Genomic DNA, 22,465 nt, shown 5'->3' on the forward strand with positions numbered 1-22,465 from the left:
GTTTTTTCATTGTGTGGCCACAAGACTCCCTTGAAGAAGTCCTGTCACTGGTTACCTTGCTTGGCTATGAAGAAACCTGGAGATGTGCTCAGAAACAAGGTTGAGCACGTGTTCAGTACATGGCATTTCATTTCAAAACCCAGAGGAGCCTTAAGCTTGACCATGCTGACCATGATTTATTGATGTGACAGGTTTCCTAGTTCTCACTCTGTGAAGGGCACCTTTAAGCACATAAGTCTGTCTGGCTTTGCTGGGATTCAGTTGCCCTTAATTGGCAGGTTTCAACTGATTTGGAAGAACTAGGGCCCAGATACCCTGGATCTAGGAATGGTCCTGATGCAGAGCTGAAGTTACAGAATGCTGTGAAATAGTGATCTCAAGTGTTCTTTTAATCTGTTGGGACACATCTGAAGCACACACTTAACCTGGAAAAGTTTTGTACCATCTAACTAGGAGACAACCTCCTGTTTGCCCCTGCAGAGATGTCTCCACTTACTGGATCTGTTCTCTTAGATCAAAGAACAGTTCTGTTTCTATGCATTACTCTCTCTCTCTTTAATCAGTAGCAATGGCTAGTGTGGTTCAAATCCATGTTTAGTGTTTTACAATGTTCTACTTCTCTCAAAAGACTAAGGCTGGGGGAGTAATTTTGCTGTTTTTAAAAAAGAAAAATGTCAGAATTTCCTGGTGTCCAGAGACTTGAGAATTGTGGCATAAAAGAAAATACAGATAAAAGACAAATTAAGCAATAACCCTGTAGTCCTGGATTGAAACTGAAAGTATGGGTTTGAACCCAATAAAAGCATCTCATCTTCACACATGCAGTGCAAGCAAACACACAGGCAACACATTTCCCAGACATGTCCAAGGAAATAGTTGATAAACAAGAACAAACTCTCAGTGAGCCCCCTTATGACCAGATTTATGTGGAAATTATATTACTTCCCGTTAAAAGAAAACCCGGGGTTTCTTGATGAAGTGGCACAGGAATTCACATCTGATCATAGCGACAGCAAGGATACTGTGGAAGACTGTAAGGGTTGCATCCTTGAAGACATTCCCATCCAACAGATGGGACATCAGCATTAGGAACCGTTGCAGTGAATGGAGGTAGACCAATGCTTAAAGTGCTTACTTCACAGTGATGCTGGAGGAGCCCCTCAGCCTTGCTTTGCTCACTGTTGGAGAATACGAGTGAGGAAATCATCCTTTTGGGAACTCAGAAGAGAAATGTGTGAAGCATCTATGCTGGCTATCCTACAACCTCTGCACCACAAAGCAAACAAAACACTCACTGCAAAGAGCTGCTTTCTTACAGAAATATCCTGGCTCTAAATTAAGACACTTAGAATAGGCCAGGGGATGTAGTTTGTTAGGGGAACCCTTCCTCATCAGGAAAAGACCCTGAGTTTAGTCCCCAGACCAAACCAAACAACAAAACTGCACTCTGCCAAATCAACAAATCTACACGTTGATCATCAAAAACTCCCTGTCACAAAGAGAAAATTGAACATTCTGATACTCTGCACAGAACAAGTAACCACCTAGAAGTAGTTTTTCTAAAGTAAAATAAATCTCAATATTGATCAGGTCTTTGCTTAAACAATGAGGCATGGACTTTAGAAAATTTATAGGATGAATAACCCTCTTACATCAGTAAATATACTATAAAAGGAAAAGGGGATGGATAGACAAACTTAGATGTTAAAACAAACTTTAGGAGACTTTACTAATCAGTTATACTATGTAAATGTGATTTAGATCCTGATCCAAATAAACCTTAAATATATTATATAGTAGTTAGAATATATATGTGCCTATCTATCTATCTATCTATCTATCTATCTATCTATCTATCTATCTAATTTAGATATTTGAGCATTAACTGAAAGATTTATTATATTAAAGAGTTATAGTTTCTTTATAAATGTGATCTTTGTAGTATGTTTTTGACAGGGAAGTCCTTACATTTTAGTTATAATATTGCAATATTTGTGGATGAAATATTCTGACGTCTGAGATTGTTTCAAGAAAAAACTTGGACAGGACTGAGGTTAGAACTGAAACAACATTGAGCATGATTCAATTATTAGCTAATGGTTCATTATAATATTTAATGAACATAAGACAAAGTATAAAAAATGGTCAAATTGTGTTATCATCAAGGGTTGCTCATCTTGAAGGTATACCTTAAGGACAGCCTTGGCTGAGTTTATAAAAAGCTTTGCCTCCCTGTTCAGTGGTCAATTTAGGTAGTCAGTTTATGCTGGATTAAGAGTCTGCCATGGGGCCTGAGCTAATGGATTCTTCTGTGACAGGCAGGAGAGGAGATGTGATTTAAGGTGGTGTTTCTACAAGCTGCAATTTAAAAGGAAAGGGGAAACACAGGGCCTTTTATATTGCTATTTTCCCCAGAAACAATTTACATTTTCATCTTATTCAGAGACAATTTACTCAGTGTCAGTCAGTGCGCACAGCCACGCTGAGCATCACAGCGTTATTTTTGCTTCAGGGAAAAGAGAGGAAAGTAATGCCACTCAAATAAATTACAGCAGAAACTTATGAATGACAGGGCGCTGTGCTTCATTTCCAGATTTTAGACATCTAAATATGCCCCGAGGAAGTTAACATGGAAAACCAAAAATTTCGTCAGCTCAAAATGTATTAATTTATTTTGACAGGTATAGACACTCCTAACAAAATCCCAGGATATAGACATGATCCTTGAATGGCTCCTTCTTGACGGCGCAGTGACACAAAGTGACACAGTGGTGTTCAGAACCCAGAACGAGGGGACTGCTCCTTAACACCGGCCGTGTTGCTTCCTGTATCTGAGCTGTGTGACGTCAACAGAGTCCTTAAAGCAATGCGTGCACAAATGCATGCACACGTGCACGCGCACGCGCACACACATACACACTCTCTCTCACACACACACAGACACACACACACACAGACACACCACCCAATTTGTTGTAATGCCACTTTGCGTGTATCTTTAAAAATCAGAATTTAAAGAAAAATGACTAAATATTTAAAATAGCAATTTTAGGTCTGCAGAAAGTAAAACAGGATGGCGAACATTCCCAATACAACCCCTTCCTGCCACCTGTACAGTCTCCCTCACTATAGATGTCATGCCACAGTGACGCATTTGTCACAACTGGTGAACCCACGGTGACGCACTGCAGTCACCCAGAGCTCCTTCTCATCTCTGTTAGGCGCTTCATTTATAGGAGAAAATGCAGGCCTGCATTTCTATATCATTTTCCTTGCAAAGGCAAGGCCAGCTGGCAAAATGTCCTTCAATTCTTATCATGTAAAAATAGTTCTCCTTCAGTGTCAGAGGATAATTTCACAGAGCATAGAACTCTTAGGGGTTTCCCTCCCACCTTCCTTACCAGAGATTTCGCACACTCCCTTCTTGCCTGCTTGATTTCTGAGAAGTCAGAAGTAATTCTTATCTTTTCTCCAAGGCATGGAAGGTGCTTTCTCACTATGGCTCTTTTGTCTTTTATATCTGAAGTTTGAAAATGATATGTGTAAATTCTTAGTCATCTGGGAAATGAAATCAAAACTACTTTGAGATTTCATCTTATACCTGTCAGAATGGCTAAGATCAATAAAACAAATGACAGCTCATGCGGACAAGGATGTGGGGTAAGGGGAACACTCCTCCATTGCTGGTGGGAGTGCAAATGTACACCCATTATGGAAATTAATGTGTCGGTTCCTCAGAAAGATGGGAATTGATCTACCTCAACATCTGCCTATACTCTACTCTTAGGCATATACTCAAAGGATGCTTCATCCTACCACAGAGACACTTGCTCAACCATGGTCATTGCTGCTCTATGCATAATACCCAGAAGCTGGAAACAACTAGAGGTCCTTTAACAAAGAATAGATTAAGAAAATGTGATATATTTACACAATGGACTATTACTCAGCTCTTAAAAAATTGAAATAATGAAATTTGCAGGTAAATGTATATATATGTATGTATACATATATATACATATATATATGTATACATACATATATATACACCCTGCTCCTCAATGGCCCTTAATTTTAGTTGTCTCTCTCTCTCTCTCTCTCTCTCTCTCTCTCTCTCTCTCTCTATATATATATATATATATATATATATATATATATATATGATATCATATATATATATATCCCCTGATATATAATATATGATATATATTATTCTAAGTGAAGTAATCCAGACTCAGAAAGACAAATACTATATGTATTTGCTTATCTTAGATGTTAAATCAATTAAATCAATGATAACTGTCTTAATTAGGATTTCATTGCTATGAAGAGACATGATGACCATGGCAACTCTTATAAAGGAAGACATTTGATTGGGGCTAACTTATAGTTCAGAAGTTTAGTCCATTGTCATCAGGGTGGGAAGCATAGCAGCATGCAGGCAGACATGGAGAGGAAGCTGAGAGTTCTGCATCTTCCTGCTGGCAGAGAGAGACACTGGGCCTGACTTGAGCATCTTAGACCTTGAAACCCAACTGCAGTGACACACTTTCTCCAACAAAGTCTCATCTACTCCAACAAGTGCCACTCTCTATGGGTCTATGGGGGCCATTTTTATTCAAACCACCACAATAATCTAGGTGCAATCCACAGAGCCACAAATGTTAGGTATATAGAGGGACTAGGGGACAGGGAACGAATAGATTTCCCTAGGAAAGGGAAGTAGAATAGATAGCTGTAGATGGAAGATGGGGGGGCAGGAATGGGAGGATCAAGCAGGGAGTGGGAGAGGAGAAAAAGATGAGGGAGGGGATAGGAGAGACAACTAAAATGAAGGGCCATTGAGGAGCAGTGTGCAAACCTAATACAGTTGAAGCTTTGTAAAATATATACACATTTATGAAGGTGAATAAAATTAAATCCCCTAATAATGGAGGAAACAGAGCCCCATTTGGACATCCTTGTCACCAAATGAGCCTTTCAGTATTGGGCATGGGTTGTATCTAACTGTGCGGTTGACCAAAGGGGTCCTATAGGAGCCCCAAACAACCCATCCTGTTGCCAAGGTTATAGATTGTTCCCCACAAGCTGACAAGGCCCTATTGCTTAAGACAACCCCTATATAACCCACTGGACATGGAGAAGGTGAGCTGGTGCCTACCTAGAGTTTTCACCCCTGCGAGTTAGTGTTCTTGGTACTAGAAGATACTCTGTACACTGTAAAAGTACCTTTTATTCATCTGATGTCTTGGAGGCATATTGCCTGTCTGCTAACCTAGGCCTAGTCCTGGAAGCTTCTAGCCTCTGTACAATCTAATCTAGCTCTAGGATGTTTTCAGCCTTTGAAACTTATTACTGAATAAGGTCACACTTCCTATTTCTTTTTGAGCTCTGACTGGAAGATCAGCTCAGCTATTCTGGCTCAAACTACTCTCCAAGATGACAGATTCAATATGGCTAATCTCTCTCTGCCTCTCCCGAATTGCCTCTCCTGCTTGGCCTCCAACTAACTCTAGCAATTCATTCTAATCTTCTGGCTTCTTCTCATTTTCTGTCTCATTCTATTTTCACCTGTGTCTAGCTTATTCTCACTTCAGTCTGTTTTTGAAAAACTTTCCAGGTAAAACTGCTACCCCCTTTCCCTCTGCTCCCTCTTAAGTAACTTCCATTTCCTCTTTTCTTGTGAGGACATATCCTAGTCTGTCAAATCTTTCTTTGGTTCATCACTTTGTCTGCCACTCAACTAGACACACTTTTAAACATGAGTGCTTCCCTTCAATAAACTAATTTTACCTTCATTGTTTAGGATTAAAGCTGTGTACTAATTATTCCAGCCAGAGGGATTAAAGGTGTGTGCTAAGGGCTGAGCCTCACCACAACTAGAGACAATTTTTAAAAACACAATCTCAGGTTTCACAGCATGATCAAATATCCTGCAACAGCACACTACCAAAAGAGAAACATAAACACCAACCCAGTTACAATCCTGCCTCAAGATATGCTAGTGCAATGGTGACCCAACACCAACTCCATTGGTTGGAAGTAATTAACCAATATCTGATTGCTTATAATCAGATATTGGTTCTATAATATAATAACTAACCAAGTCAGACACTATTGTAACATTATTGTAATCCATTGGAACTGAGTTGGTGTTTATGGACAAAGTGAAAAACAGAGTCCTTGAAACAGTCAGCCCTAAATGCATACCTTCATCAAATCCCTCAAGGATCAAGGAACCCCACAGAAGAGGAGACAGAGTATAAGAGCCAGAGGGCATGGAGGGCACCAAGGAAACAAGGCATCAGAAACACAACAGGACTGAGCCACATATGAACTTAGAGACTGAGCCAGCATGCATGGTGCCTACATAGGCCTATACTAGAACGAGTCCTAAAGCTGAAAGGGTCTGGACACATGCCCCCATCCCTAATCCATCTATAATTGATAACCACATGTAAAGGAAAGATTAGCTTTCTCCCAGGGAGTGTCACTATGGAAACAAACTACTCTTAAGGGTAGGCTGCATGTTTAGCAGTAAATATCCAACAGAAAACTAACTCGACACCGACTTTGAAGGCTCCTGGTCTCAGATGTCATGTTGGATCTTTTTTTCTTTTAAAAATATTTTTCAATTTTGTTTCTCTTTTAATTACCCTATAGGTCCTTTGTGTATCTATATAGCTTCTGGTTTTATGTTTTCATGGGATCCTGAGTATGCAAATGAGTCTTCGGTTCTCTACATATTTCTCGTGCCTTTGCTTGAGTTCTTCTCCTCCTATTTGTATTGTCCTATTCTGAAGTGTTTGGCTTTGCCTTGTCTTGTTTTATTTTATTGTTGTCTCTTAGAGGACCGTGTGTTTTCTAATGAGGCAGAAAAGGGATATATGTGAACGGGAAGTGAGGTGGTTGAGGAACTGGGAGGAGGAGAGGGAGGGAAAACCGTAATTAAGATATATTGTATGAAAAAGGGATCTAGTCCTGGGAGGGGGTAACAACCGGACTGTAAAAAAAGATTAAATGTAATAATAATAATAATAATAATAATAATAATAATAATAATAGAAGAAGAAGAAGAAGAAGAAGAAGAAGAAGAAGAAGAAGAAGAAGAAGAAAGAAAAAAAAGAATCTAATTCAATAAAAGAAACGCCCGAAAGAAAATGTTTCTGTGTTATCTGATGGTCTTAGGCAACTTCTGTGAAAGGTTGTTTGACTCTCAAAGAGGTTATAACCATAAGTTGAGAACTGCTGGTTTAGAGGGCAGGGCTTCGTCCTCTGACTGAGGTTTTCTGATGGATCTAAGAATTATTAGAAGCATCCAATTTTTTATTTTTGGCATAGACACTTCTAAGCTTCTTACATGCTGGGCTGGGAACTGGAAGTCTTTGGAAAGTACAGCTATTTAAACCATGTAGCTAACAAAGAGAATACAAATGTCCTTCTTTAATCTTTCTATGTTTTTTTTTTTTAATTCAGGCAGTCTAAAGGAATGTTTTAAAAACATTTAAAGCTGGGTTATAAGTGTTAAAAAAAAAACAGAGACTAAGTCAGACTTTCCTTTGGGGTCTTATGGTCCTCTAGAGTGCTCATATAAGTGGCTGGCCCATCCCAGACTGAGAGTTTACACATCTAGAGTGTGTAGGTGAGGAATCCTAACAGGCTAACCCAGTTATTCTAGACTTAAGTGAGATATTACACATTGTCATAAGAAGGGCTAAGATTACAGTGCAACAGACATTGTAAAATCTCATTTGATCCTCACAAACCATATTAAGGTAGACACTATCACTGTTAATCCTTTATCTTAAATCATAAAGAAACAGAGATGGAGAAAGTAACTTTCTTAATATCCCCTCACCCTGAGTATGACTCAGTAGTGGGTACTCTGTACATATTAAGCTATCCCCCACATAATTTCTCGTGGCTATTAGTCTCATCCTAACATCTTCAGTGAAGATAAGTATTTTTAGTGTTAGGGACAGAGCCTAGAGCCTCATGTAGGCTAGACAAGCACTAGCTATATCCACAGCCAAGCAGTTCTGATCTTAATATTTACTTGAGCCAAACTGCTAGGCTTCCCATACCTAGAGAATAAGGGAAGAATCTTGAGCTTAAAATTTTAAGCTATGGGGCTGGAGAGATGGCTTAGAAGTTAAAAGCACTGACTGTTCTTCCAGAGGTCCTGAGTTCAATTCCCAGCAACCACATGATGGCTCACAATCATCTGTAATGAGATCTGATGCCCTCTTCTGGTGTGCCTGAAGACAGCGACAGTGTCCTCATATAAATAAAATAAATAAATAATTTTTTTAAAAAAAAATTTAAGCTGTTGTTTCACTGTCTTTGGCCCTATATTTCTCAATTTGTCTCCATATAACTTACCCTCTAGTTACTTGGAATCACAGAAACCTCTCAGCACTGTCTATGATTCCTTGGCTCCACATTTTTTTCAAACTTAGTAAATTCTATTTACGTAGATATCAAATTATACTATATTTTCTTTTTTATTAGAGGTGGAACAGTACTTCCTCTATGGAGGCCTGTGATAACTCATTATCGATCTTCCTGGCTTTAAGCATTCGAATGCTGTATTTTATATTTCATACAGCACTCATCCCACGTGTTTCCATTGCTGTGGCTTGAATGGGAATGTCCTTTCAAAACGGACATGCTGGAAACTAGTATCTATTGAGATACGGAAAGTACTGACTTACAAACATTGGTCTAGAAAGTTCTTCAGAATAGACCATAAGTTACAAAATAAAAGACTGGAATTAGAAAAATGACTCAGTGTTTAAGAGGAGTGGCTGTTCTTCTATAGGACCTGGGTTCAATTCCCAGTACCCACGTGCTGGCTCACAACCATTGTTTACTTAAGTTACAGGGGATCCGAAACCCTCTTCTGCCTTCTGTGGATACCAGTCAAGCAAATGATGGATGGACATGTGTAGGAAGAATGTTCGTTCTTGTGCTCACAGATAAGTACTGGGGGAACCAGGGATGTTAAACACAGAGGATTGTCTCTTAAAGGGGGAGATGTGTAACCTGTTTTCTGCCGAGAAGGCTGGAAGTGGATGCAGTCAGTAGCCTGGTGGCCTTTGCACTGTATATGTGGGTGGGGCACACTGGTCCTTCCCTAGTTCGTTATCTTGAGCCTGTTTCTTCAGTTAATCTAGAGAACTCATCTTTATGGACGAGGTCACTAGTACTTTACAAAGAGTTTTGATGTAATCACATCTTAAGCTTTTTATGCATGTGGGATTGGGTTATCACCGGGAAACCTTTTCCAAATTGTCCTGCACTTAAATATGCCTAAAATAAACTACTTTGATTCAGACTCTCGAAGTTTGAACCAACATGGGCTACTAAGTCATGTTGGACCGAACTGTCTTCTTGTCTACTGTGGATCGACACTCAGATAGCTATGGTGTTTGCAGAAACCTTCATAGATACATATGTAGGCAAAACACCTGTGCACAAAATATGAAATAAAGAACTGTAAACACATACACACAAACCAATAGGATGACACCAGTTAACAGTGGACAGTGTTGGCGATGGGAGGTAAGAAGAGGACAAACAGCTACATTTTTCTTACTGTACTTCTCTTTTCTTAAAAGACCTATGTAACACATATAGATTCATCTCAACAGATAAGGCTAGAGTAAAACTAGGTGTGCTTAATTGATGCAAGATAATAGGTACAGATTGGAACTGATCAGGGAAACTCACGACGTATAGTCATGTTATCCACAGTGAGAATTGCTGACAACTTTGTCGTTCAATTTTATAAACCAGTGACACTTTGCCTATTATTGTTTTGGAGCTGAAATTAGGAAATAATCTCTGGCTAGACTTTTAATAGTAATAAAAATAAAGAAGGGGTGGGGAGAAGGACTGGCAATGGCAAGATGGCTCAATAGATAAAGACACCTGCTGCCAACCCTGCCAACCTGGAACCTATGTGATCTTTCTAAAGTTATCCTATGCCACACACGCTCTGTGACACACACACACACACACACACACACACACACACACACACACACTATAAAAACAAAACAAAGCCCAATCATGTAGCCTTTTAAACATGATCTCTATATAGTCCAAGCTGGTCTCTAGCTTCCTATGTAAACCATGCTAACTTCCAACTCATGAGTCTTCTGCTTCAGCTTCACTCTAGTGCCGGGATCACAGAGATGTTGTGTAAGCCTTTCCTTGGGTGTCTCATACCATTTCACACTCCACTCGTACTCATCTCTCTTTGGTTTACTAAAGACTCTTTAGCTTGGTTTCTGGATGGATCGAGAGATTTGTACAAAGATCCCACGACTTTCTGAGAGGATACAGCTTGAGCCCTCTCACACATTTCCTTCAGATACAGAGGAAATCTACTGCTTCCTGTGTATTGATGAAACATCACAGACAAGAAATTGACCAAGTCTTTGTGTGTTTATGCTGAAATAAAGAAGGAATGTATAGTCTAGGCTTTCAACCTAAGCTTCCCTAGCACCCGAAAATTATTCTTACACTGGTTCTACTGTAGTATGTGGCCAAAGCCATGAGCATCTCTGAAACTGGTCAACCAGGCACAAATTTGTGCACTGGGACCTAGATGAACTAATAGGGCTGATGGCTTTGATATTAGAACTTCAGGAGTCCATGAAGACAACACTAGAACAGGATTCCAGTAAAGGTCCTATATTCCCCAGGGATGCCAGTGATCACAACTGTGAAATGGTTAGATGGCTCATTTCTTATACCTGGATTATTCTAGACTGGTTAATCCCTTGTGATTCATGGACCATGAGGAGGGTCTGTAGGGAAAGATGGAAGGAGGACAGAACTTTGCAAACACTAAGGCAAGTGTGGTCTGCAGCAATAGCTGTATCCCTGAAAGCATTACAATACATATAAACTTTAAAATGGCCATCCTTTGTTGCCTTACATAGACCTGTTTTGATCAGTTTAGTGACACTAATGATAGTAACACTTAATGTTAAGAAAACATTAAGGAGAAGTTGAAGAAATGGCCAAAGGGTTGAGAAAATTCAGGGACAAGGAAACAAGTTTGCAGGGGTAAGGGTGGGAGCGGGGTGAGCTGGTATTGAGGGGGACTACTCACTGGGTTGATGTGTGTTCCAGTGTGTGTACTGCACCGGCTCCCTCTGTCCCACGGTCTTCCAAGTGTACTCTCCTATATTGTTTAGGTCTTGAAGAGCAATCCAAAAATAACTGTCCTTTTCTGCCACGCCACTGATCAAATTGGTAATAAAGGCTTGTTCGAATCTTGATTTAAAAAAAAAAAAGAAAATTGTTATACTAAGGTTCTGGACGATCAAAAATGTCATTGAAGCATAATGAAGTGCACAGAATGGAGTCTGAGTTAGCATTTCTTGTTAATTCCCTAGAACACAGAACCAGGAAAAACACAAAGACCTTCGTATTGCCAATAGACATTAAATATCAGTGCAATGCCAGAGAGACAGGAGTGTAGAGAATGTGACTCTTAGAGATTTAACTCTTGTAACTGTCCAGAGGCCCGAAGTCCAGGTCTGATTCTGCGGTGAAATGGCAGCCTTCACACACACAGCAGTGCCTTACTTGGAGAAAGGTGTCTATTTTATGTGTAGGCTGCACACCACACATGTATGCATGAGTTAGGGGATACAGAAGGGAGGAGGGATGACATTATGCTTCTCTGAATGTGCATTTTCTACCATGTAGCACATACATGCCCTCTCCCCACACTTGCGTAGTAAGAAGGGAATGGAGGAACAATGCTATGCCTCCCAAATCAGTCTGTTCACGGGCATATGGAGTCTTTGGCTTATTCAAATGTGTCCAAATGTGTATTTTCACTGAAGATAAATGTCAACAAATCTAAGGCATTCTGCCCACCTAGCATTTCCCCCAAGCAGCTGAATGAATTTGCTCCCAATGATTGTTGGCAATGCTTCCTTTCAAATACAAATACATCCAAAGCAGATGCAGACAGCTTGTGTATACATGCTCACACACACACACACACACACACACACACACACACACGCACACACACACATACGCAAATGAAGCCTGCATACCAAACTCAACTAGCATTGAATTCAAAGCTTAGTTTGAAACTACTTTCAAAGCACATAAAATTAGAAGGTTGCTTAAATGGTGATGATTTCTGGCCAGATCTGCTGAGTCAGAAGAAAATATAAGGCCTGGTAAAATTACTCGGGAAACCTCTGGAGAAAGGGCATTGGACTTTTAACATTCACTTTTGGATTCTTTTTATTGCATGCATTATTCACTTGCTACAGGGAGCAAAAGCAGGGAGACCATGTGTAATAAGAGGAGACTCAAAGGGAGCAGGGAGGGAAGGGCAGAAGGACAAAAGGTGGAACAGTAAGTGCTTAAGAGCCACCTCAGGGGATTTCAGTGAAGTGCTTTGGCAGAGCATGTGGGTTTCATCAGACTTCAGTAAATACTCTCTGCCAATGTCCTATCAACAGTCTAAATCTTACACTTTTAAAATAAGAAACATTACTTTTAGCAACACCTCAGAGGCAGAACATTGCATATACCTGTCTCTGAGGAAGGTGCATAAAGCTAACTATTGTCTAGATGCTGTGGTGATATTCCTTATTCTTTATTGGCTTGTGCTGTCACAATAGAAGAACTACTGCATGATGCCCTCTGCTACCTAGGATTGCTGTGCTACAAGCCAGAGATTAGTTACTGTGTTGTTACTAAGTCCAAGGGTGTGACTAGTTCTTCCATTAGTTTATTAAATTGTAAAAGTACCTTTTATTTGCCTGATTTAATTGTCATCTTGGAGGCTTACTGCCTCAGTCTGCTAAGCTAGGCCTAGTCCTGGAAGCTTCTAGCCTCTGTACAATCTAATCTAGGCCTAGAATGTTTTCAGACTTACTGCTGACTAAGCTCACTTTTTTTTTTTCTCTTTCTGAGCTCTGGCTTAAGAAATCAGGATCGCTGTATATACAATATGTTATTCTTAGAACCAAGAGAAGTTCTCTTTCTATCTCTAACAATAAATGATCCAAAAATGAACCTAAGGAAAGAATTCCATTCATCATAGCACCCTCTCCAAAATGAGATATTTAGGAACAAAGACAAATAATGAATAGAAAGTACTGAATAACAAAAATTGCAGTTTACTAATTCAAAAATACCAAATATACAAAATGAAAAGAAAGACATCCCACACTTATAACTGAGAAAACTTACTAATAGCTTGTCCACACTAACACAGTGGACTACATATTCAATGCAGTCACTGAAAATTCCAGTGATCTGTTTTAGCAGAGTACAAAAATTAATTCTGAAATCTATGTACAATTTCAAGGGATCTTGAATCCCCAAAGCAACCATGAAAAAGAACAAAGTTGGGAGGGTTTTTTATTTATTTATTTATTTCAAAACATACTTTAAAACTACAGTAATCAAAACAACGTTGTGCTTCTGCGAGACTGACTTATGGGAGATCTGTGGAGTAAGATAGAAGAAGTCACAAAAATAAAACCTTGCATACACGGGCAAATTATTTTCAACAAAAGCACCAAGAACATCCTACATGGAAGGTCAGTTCTTCTAACAAGTGGTGCTGGAAAACCCAGATAGGCATTTGCAAAACAGGACCCTTACCTTATACTGTGTTAAAAAAAAAAATGAACTCAAACAGATCAAAGACCTAAAGATAAAGCTAACGTTGTAAAATTTTTGGGATAAGAAACACTTTATGGCATTGGGTTTGGTAATGGTTTCTTGGATACAACACGAGAGGGACAAACAATAAAACAGTAAATAAACTGGGCCTCATCACAATGAAAAGCTTTTGGACATCAAAGATCAAAATGAAGAACCTATGTTCAATCACATATTAGATAAGGGTTTAATATACAGACTACATGAAGAATTCTTATAATTCAGCAGTAAATACCCTAAGTTTTAAAAGGGCCAAGGACTTAAATAGAAATTTCTCTAAAGATAATGTACAAGTGGCCAATAAGCAGATTAAAAACATTAAAAGGTATTTAACACTGACAGTTATCAAGAGGAATAAAAGTCACAGTAACCACGAGATACTTAGTAGGATGAATATTATCAAAACAGAAGAAAGGAAGACGACTGGAAGATAAGAAGTAAAGTCCAGAATGTGAAAAGACTGGTTCCTTGTGTGCTGCCGGGGGTACAAGATGCTATAACCATTATGGAAAGCAGTCTTGCAATTTTTCAAAATGTTAAAAATAAAATCACATGATTCACTAATCTCCCTTCTGACTATATTCTCAAGGAATTGAAACTAAGGACCCATCTTTGTTTATTTATTTAAAGTATCATTATTTACAGTAGTCAGGTGCTGGAAGTGATGTTTGGTGGTTTGAATAGGTTTGGACCCCATAGACTTGTGGGTTTGAATGTTCGGCCCATGGGGAAATGGCACTATGAGGAAGTGTGACCTTGTTGGAAGAAATGTTTCACTGTGGTAGTGGGCTTTGAGGTCTCTTCCTATGATCAGGCTCTACCCAGTATGGAAGAGACCCTTTTGCTGTCTGCTGTGGGAGACAGTCTCCATCTGGCTGCCTTGTCTTCAAGATGTAGAGCTCTTGGTTCTTCCAGCACATGCTTTTCTGGATGCTGCCATGCTTTCCACCATGATGATAATAGACTGAACCTCTGAAATTGTAAGCCAGCCCCCATTAAATGCTGTTTATAAGAGTTACCTTGGTGTTGGTGTCTCTTCATAGCAGTGGAAACGCTAAGACACAATCCAAATGTCTGTTGATGAGCAAGTTGTAAAACACAATGTGCACACAAACAATGGGATATTAGTCTATAAAGGAAGGAAATTCTGACATATGATGCAATGTGTATAAAACTTGAAGGCACTGCGCTAAGTGAAGTGAGCCAGGTACAGGGTTTTACTTAAGGTTTCATTGCTGTGAAGAGACACCATGACCAACTATTGTAAAGGAAAACATTTCATCAGAGCTGCCTTACAGTTTCAGAGGTTCAGTCCATTATCATCATGGGAAGATTGGCAGTGGGCGGGCAGACATGGTGGTGGAGGAGCCAAGTTTTACATCTTGATCCAAAGGCATCAGGAGGAGACTGGATGTGTTTCAGACTGGATGTTGCTTGAGCATTTAAGACCTCCATGCCACACCTCCACAGTGACACACATCCTCTAAGAAGGCCACACCTCCTCCAATAAGGTCACACGTCCTAACAGTACCACTCCCTATAGCCAAACATTCAAACACATGAATCTATAAGGGCCATACCTATTCAGACCACCACATGTAGCAACACAGATATGAGATGGTCCTATTTGTATCTGATACCTTGAATGGTCCATCTTCTAGAGACTGAAAACAGAAAACTGTTCATTGGGAGCAGAGGGTGGGTCAGGGATGGAGAATCGGAAGTATTACTAAATGAGCATGGAGTTTTGATGTCGAAAGAAGAACCTTGGTCCGGAGACAGATGGTGCTGATGGATGCACAGCGATGTGAATGCATTTAAGACCATTGATGCTCTCTTAACATCAGGACAATGGTACATTTTATTTCATGACTATTTTACCAAGTTAATTCTAATTGTGTTTAAGAGAATATGGCTTTTAAAACAGGAGAATGTGAACTATGGCAGTGTATCATTTTTTTGGGCAAATTTAAAAAATCAAGCATCATTTGCATTATTTTGTACAAAACTTTGTATGGCTGACTGATTCATGCTTCATCTGTTTAGCTATCAAGCATATAGACAATAATCTCTAGTATCACTGTAATTCAGTTTTACCAGTTTTGCATCCTGTTCTGTCTAGAAGCAAAATGGCCAGACCTGAAGAGTGTTTTTTCTTTCTTTTTTTCTTTCTTTTCTTAAAAAACAAAACAAAACAAAAAAATAGTAGTCCAGTAAATCAAAAATCAAAATCTGTTACTCAGATGGAAGGGTCTGTTTTTCTTCCCCTTTATATTCCACAATGAAGTTTTTAAAAGTCCTAAACCTGAAACAGTTTGCCCCAGAACAAAAGAAATGAGTCATTTGCAGCAGGTGTTCTAATTGCACCCATCAAACCTGTCACTTGACTGTGCAGACTGTGGAAAACCAATTAACAACTACAAGCCTAGGTGCTCAGAGTGACGGAGAGTCTGTAACTCAAACAGAACATCGGTAATGGAGGCAGAGATTCCCAGGCCTGTCAGTCGGAGCTCCTGGGTTTGAGAAGCCTTCCCTCACAGTGCCCATGTTTCTCAGACAAGTCCTGCTGCAGAACATTCCAGCACTGATAACCACCTGGCTTCTTCCCTGATGGGGTCTAAATGAAATGAGGACCCACTTTCCTCAACCAGAGAGTCCCATGGTGGAGCCTCTGCCTTGGATGTGTTCTTGTTTGTGAAGGCGAGTTCTGGTGCTGACTGACTGAGAGGAAGTCACATCGTTGGCCTCATACTGTCTCCATTGGAGACTGGAGGCATGCCAGCACAAGGTAACCTGGATGGGCCAACATGGCTTGTTGTGCTGGCTAAGTTTTATGGCAACTTGACATAAGCTAGAGTCATCTGAGAAGAGAGATCCTCAATTGAGAAAACAGCTCCAGAAGATGGGCTGTAAACAGAAAAGTCTGCAGGACATCTTCTTAACTGGAGGTCAAGGGCCCAGCCCTTGTGGGTGGTGCTATCCCTGGGCTGGTGGTCCTGGATGCTGTTAGAAAGCAGGCTGAGCAAGCCTTGAGGAGTAAGCTAGTGTGAGCTCTCTCATGGCCTCTGCATCACCTCCAGGTTCCCACTCAGTTTGAGTTCCTACCTTGGCATCTCTCAGTGAACTGTGACTCAAGACATGTAAGCCAAATAGACGCTTTCCTCCCTAGGCTGCTTGTGGTCCTGGTGTTTTCTCATAGCAGTATTAATCCAAACTAAGACATAGCTGAAATTAACATAAAAAATTAAATTGTGTGATACTCTCTCTGCTTTAGAGTCAGACTGTCCCTAAGTGTTGGCTGCTAAATATAGTTTGCAAAGAAAAAAAAACCCACAAACCTAACAAACAAAAAACAAAACAAAAGCAAGCAAGCAAACAAACAAACAAAAGACTCACAAATGTTTATAGAATTCTCTGGTATCCAGTTTGGAGGAAATGAAACTCAGTAACAGTTGTATGAGGCAGATAGACTATGAGAGATCTGAATTCTAACAGATTTCTGGGTTGGAGTGGGTCCTGTTGGCACTCTTAGCAACCTGCAAGGCTACATCCTTGCCTGGTCGTTCAGCTTCTCCACCTCCTTGACTTGTTTCACGTCTGTAATGTTTGGTCTCTTCAGTTCTATGCTGCAGAAGGCTCAGCCATACCACCTGTGTTTCTTCAAATAGAGTGTAATGTTTAATAGGTATCCTTTACAAAATTGGTAGTCAATAAGTAATTTTCTAATAAACTATTGAATATATATGAGGATACACACACACACACACACACACACACACACACACACACACACACACGTGATGGCCAGACAGATAACTGTGAAAAGTAATTAACACTGTATGAGAATGTGACTGTTGCCGGGCGGTGGTGGCGCACGCCTTTAATCCCAGCACTTGGGAGGCAGTGGCAGGTGGATTTCTGAGTTCGAGGCCAGCCTGGTCTACAGAGTGAGCTGAGCTCCAGGACAGCCAGGGCTACACAGAGAAACCCTGTCTCAAAAAACCAAGAGAGAGAGAGAGAGAGAGAGAGAGAGAGAGAGAGAGAGAGAGAGAGAGAGAGAATGTGACTGTTTTTCACGACTGTCCCACCAACCAAGCAATTGCCATGTTGGGGAACTCAGTCAAGGAGTTATCCTAGCTGGGCTTCTTTACATCCAGGGATAGAGCAGTGAGGAGGGCCACAAGACCCTCATCTGAATATTAGCTGTTCTATACTGCCTGATAATTTAGGTCTGGAAAGACTGAGGGGGAGGAGGCTCCAGCAAGGCAGCTACCTGGGAGCCCTCTTCCCTGCTGACCAAAGGATTTCCAGGTGTGGCCTGTTGGGGACGGAATATTCCATGTTCTGGTAAATAACCTCTGCTTTGTAAGAGCTCACTGCCTTCTCAGAATGAGCTTTAGCAGAGTGTTCCTCTGTGATTGTGATTGTGTGTGATTGTGTGATTGTGAGTGGGACTTTAGGAGGAGGGGTAGCCCTTGTTTACATCTCCCCAAGGGAAGAAACTTATGTTACAGCGATAGACACTCAATGAATATTCAACAGAAAAGAAAACTGAGATATTAAGAAGACGAAGCAATTAGACTCCAGGTTTTCAATGAAATTATAAGGAAACTAGTCTCATTGAGCAGGCTCCTTATAATGTCCAATGTTGGGTCTCTAACTGGGAGACCTGTGACCCTGAGTGCTCTTGGAGCTTTGGGGAGCTGAGGAGAGAGAGGCTCCTTTTGTTTGGAAGCTGTGTCTGAGAGGGAAAGGGAGACCTAGAAATAACACTGACAACCAGCAAGCTTTGCTGTACCCCAGCGAGGGCCACTCAGCCCACCAAACACCACCTCCAGTCCATTCTTGTGTGTCAGTCTTGTTTCCAAGCACGAGCATATTCACAAGCACTGTATGGACAGAAGAAAGTGGGAGGGGAAAGACCATGATAATGGCTGTGAATGTGGATTTCCAAAGTAGGGAGATCAGGGTGCTTGTGCCCGTGTGTGTGTGTGTGTGTGTGTGTGTGTGTGTGTGTGTGTGTGTTTCTGTGTGTTTATTTTGAGACAGAGTCTCAAATATAGCCCTGGCTAGCTTAAAATTCACTGTGTAGACCAGGTTTGCCTTGAACTCACAGAAGATGCCCACTTTGCTGATACAGTTTCCCATGGAAGCACTGAAGAAGCCTACCCATGTTCTTACGCATGGAAGAGTCAGTTTCCCGGCCCTCAGTGTCCTGGGCATTGCTATGGACACATCTTTGTTATGAGATTTCTTACTCCATTTACACATTTGTAACATGCTTCAAATTTTAAATAGGAAAAACAGGCATAGTCTCTCTGATAGTGTCAGGAAGACATCCCTGTACAGAGCAATCTAAGTTTAAATAAAAACCCCTAAGAAGCATGTGGCTACACCTTCAATTTCCTTCTATTTCCTCTTCTGTGAAACAAATCACAACTTCTAACCATCACACTAACTGCTCCATGACGTTTTCTTCTCCTTACAAACAGAAGACAAACCCAAATATACCTGTTTGTGTTAACCAAGCTAGATAACCAATGAACAAACGTTCTTGGAAAGTAAAAGCTACCTTAAACTTTGGTGTTTGCCTTTTTTTTTTTTTTTAATCACGTTAGAAATGACACCAGATTTCAATTCTTCTCAGTAAATATTCAAAATTAGTTAATATTCTACTGCACACATGCTTTAGATGTGGGCAAGCCCTGCGGACAGATGTCCGCCATCGTACATTCCTGTCAAAGCAGAGGCAGCTTAGCCAGTTGGCACTTACCGGCTAGTGATGGTGAGAAGGGCAGGAGAGCAGTAATAACCATTCGAAGCCTGCTCAAAGCTTCTCAGGACTGTGTCGATTTTATAACAAAATCTGCCATGTCTCTCCCAGCCCTTAGGGGGAAAAAACGGGGAAACTAAGGACACAATGTGACTTAGATAAATGCCCAGAGATCCCCTCCTTCCCACTTGCTCGGCTTTCTTTTCTGACTCAGATTTTTGTTTTCACAGAGCTCTGTTTGTTCCGTCAGGAATTGCCACCAGTCACAGCCCCGTCTACATTTAATTAATTACTCAGTTTACATTAAAATATATATATATATCCACCTTAAAATCAAACAAAACTGAAAATAAAGAGGAAATACTGCAAAAACAGACAAATCAATAAAGGGACACTCACGCGAGAGCCACCGTTCATTCTTAGGTTCACAGAATTTCTTTCAAATGGCTGTGATGTGTGGGTTAAAATATGATATTGACCATGGAGGGAAGATGCTCATTGGTTTGAATTCTGGGTTCCCCAGTAAGCCACTCTATTTATAAATAATGGATGCATTTTAAGACACATAATCTTTCCACATCTAGTTTTCTCATCTGTGGACTGAGGGCAAGAATAATGTTCATGGCTGTCCCAAGGAACAAAGGAGAAAATGCAGGAGAGACCTTGAGTAGAAGAAGAAATCTTGGAGGAGCAGTGAAGCCGGGCCTCGGGTAGGGCGGGGTGTGGTGGGGTTTTCAGTTTGATTTTACGACAGCTGATTTGGGCTCCTTTGGACTTAAGTGGAGTTGCTAACCGGTTGATCAGCGGGGTCTGTACTGAAGTTCTATGGAGTTCTGTACTTTGAGGTTCTTTTTTGTTGCTGCCGCTGCTGTTGTTTTAAGTCATGGTAGCCCACACTTGTCTAACCTGGCACATCCTAAGTTGCCCGGGCTATCCTCAAACTTGTGATCCTTCTGTCTTAACCTCCTAGGAGTTAGGACAACAAGAGCCATTGAGTCCAGGTAAAGTAACTGTTTTTGTTTTGTTTTGTTTTGTTTTGTCTTATATCCCTATGATGTGGATAGAACCCTGGGATCTTTGCACACTTGGCAAGTCCTTTGCAACTGAACTACAGCCCCAACCCCCAGGATGGTCTTGTTTGGATCATAGTGCTTCCAAGTAAAAAATAGCTCCCTAATACAGACATACACACATATATGGCTACGATTTTTTTCACCAAAATTAAGTGGTTGTCCTTTGGGGAGTAAGAATGTAAGTTTGGGGACTTAGATGAACATGACAATTTGTAGCTCTGTCAGCCGTTGGAACGGTGGGTCTCTCCCTTAAAATCATAGAGTGAAGTGGCAATTCTCATTCTAGCACACCTGACGTTACTTCTGCTTCCTATACTACCTGAAGTCACAGACTCCGTCTGTCCATGTTTGCTTCCTCACCAGTTTAAATGCTCGACATTTTGTGCTCTGCCAGGGATCACCAGCTTTTGATCATACACAAGATGATTTCTAGGATATTTCTGTGGTTAATTGCAGAACACTTTAGATATTGGCTAATTCAGTTAAAAAAACACCCCGGGGAAACAAGCCAACCACAGAGCTCCTCCGTTCACCTACGGTCTGCTCTGCTTTCCTCCCGTTGTTCTGTTCTGAGGCCGCAAAGGAAAAGCTCCAGGCTGAGCCCCTCAGGTACCACTGGGCTGTCCTTGGAAGGCCAGGAGGAAGAGTGACCGATATTTAAAAAAATATCCTGACAAAGTACTTCTTATTTAATAGTTTTTGGCCAATAAGATAGAAACATTGCTCACACCGCCCAACACCCCAAAATGACACAGTGGGAAATAAAAATCACTGTTTTGCCTTTGAGGTAATCAATGTTTTGTTTTGTTTCATTTTGTTTTTATTGTGGTTTGTCTTTTAGACGGGATCTTATCATGTAGCTAGGCTGGCCTGGAACATGCTGTAGAGTTCAGGCTGGTCTCAAATTTATCATCGTCCCCAGCTTCCTGAGTATTAATACATGCCTGGCGTCTGGATTCATTTCATAAACTAATTGTATGTGTACCAATCACTTGCAAGTTTTACTGAAGCAATGAGGGAAAAAAAAATGCCAAGCATGGGAAATTTCTCACAAAACTCAAGAATAATCTCTGGATGTGGAATCTATAAATACTAGTGGTGCTTGCTGGGTAAGGAAGCAGAAAAGAGTTTAAAGGGCGCAGCAGTTGTTTGGACTGTGCTCTCACAAACCTGCTGGCTTGTCATGGAAGGCACAGAAAGGTAGACTTTAGGTCTGTGTTCAGCTGGAACTAATTCAGGAATCGCAGTCCTTAGATGGACTGTCTGGTGGCCTGTTGGCTATGGCATGAGTATTGTCCAGCTGGAGTGTGCCGGGTGGTTCATGTATATACACACTGATTAATGAGAAAAGTGCTGCTTCTACTGAAATGGATCACTCCTTTAGTTGGACTACAAATAAGTGGATTAGGAAACGAGAGAGAGAGAGAGAGAGAGAGAGAGAGAGAGAGAGAGAGAGAGAGAGAGAGAGAGAGAGAGATCTAAGAGACTAAAAACTGACAGAATTATAAACCATTCCTGCAAAAATATTAAATGCATTAAAGAAACTTGAAACATTCTGGCTTTTAGATTTAAAGCTAAAGTGATGGTTTTTATCTAAAGAATGTGAAAAGACCTTTTCAGTTACACGGAACATCCATTTCCTGTGTAACATACAGCACACTGCTGTATTCATTGCCAACATTTAAGACTGAGAAGGGTAAAGGGGAGGAAGGATCCCAGCAGCAGAACGTGGAAGAATGCATCCATCCTCTGAAGAATGCATCCATACTCCCAGGCGCCCCACCTGAGAACTGTGAGAACCGCATGTGAGATGGGGCACCACGTGATCACTGTTCTGTTTATAGAGGGAATGATGGGTTCCTTTACAGCTTTACCTTTTTTTTTTTTTTTTTTTTTTTTTTTG

General features: G+C 40.6%; 1 protein-coding gene across 2 annotated transcripts in view; it reads right to left on the minus strand.

The window, feature by feature from the left end:
* Pla2r1 (phospholipase A2 receptor 1) overlaps positions 1 to 22,465 on the minus strand; it is a 122,638-nt gene that overhangs the window by 42,114 nt on the left and 58,059 nt on the right. For both annotated transcript variants that reach the window (XM_076928811.1, XM_034496575.3), the window contains exons 10-11: positions 19,490 to 19,602; positions 11,126 to 11,289 (exon numbers count right to left, since the gene is read on the minus strand). In XM_076928811.1, coding sequence (XP_076784926.1) covers positions 11,126 to 11,289; positions 19,490 to 19,602 — 277 coding nt within the window. The remainder of the gene's footprint in view (positions 1 to 11,125; positions 11,290 to 19,489; positions 19,603 to 22,465) is intronic.

This window comes from Arvicanthis niloticus, chromosome 2, assembly GCF_011762505.2.
Source record: "Arvicanthis niloticus isolate mArvNil1 chromosome 2, mArvNil1.pat.X, whole genome shotgun sequence".
Taxonomy (NCBI): Eukaryota; Metazoa; Chordata; class Mammalia; order Rodentia; family Muridae; genus Arvicanthis; species Arvicanthis niloticus.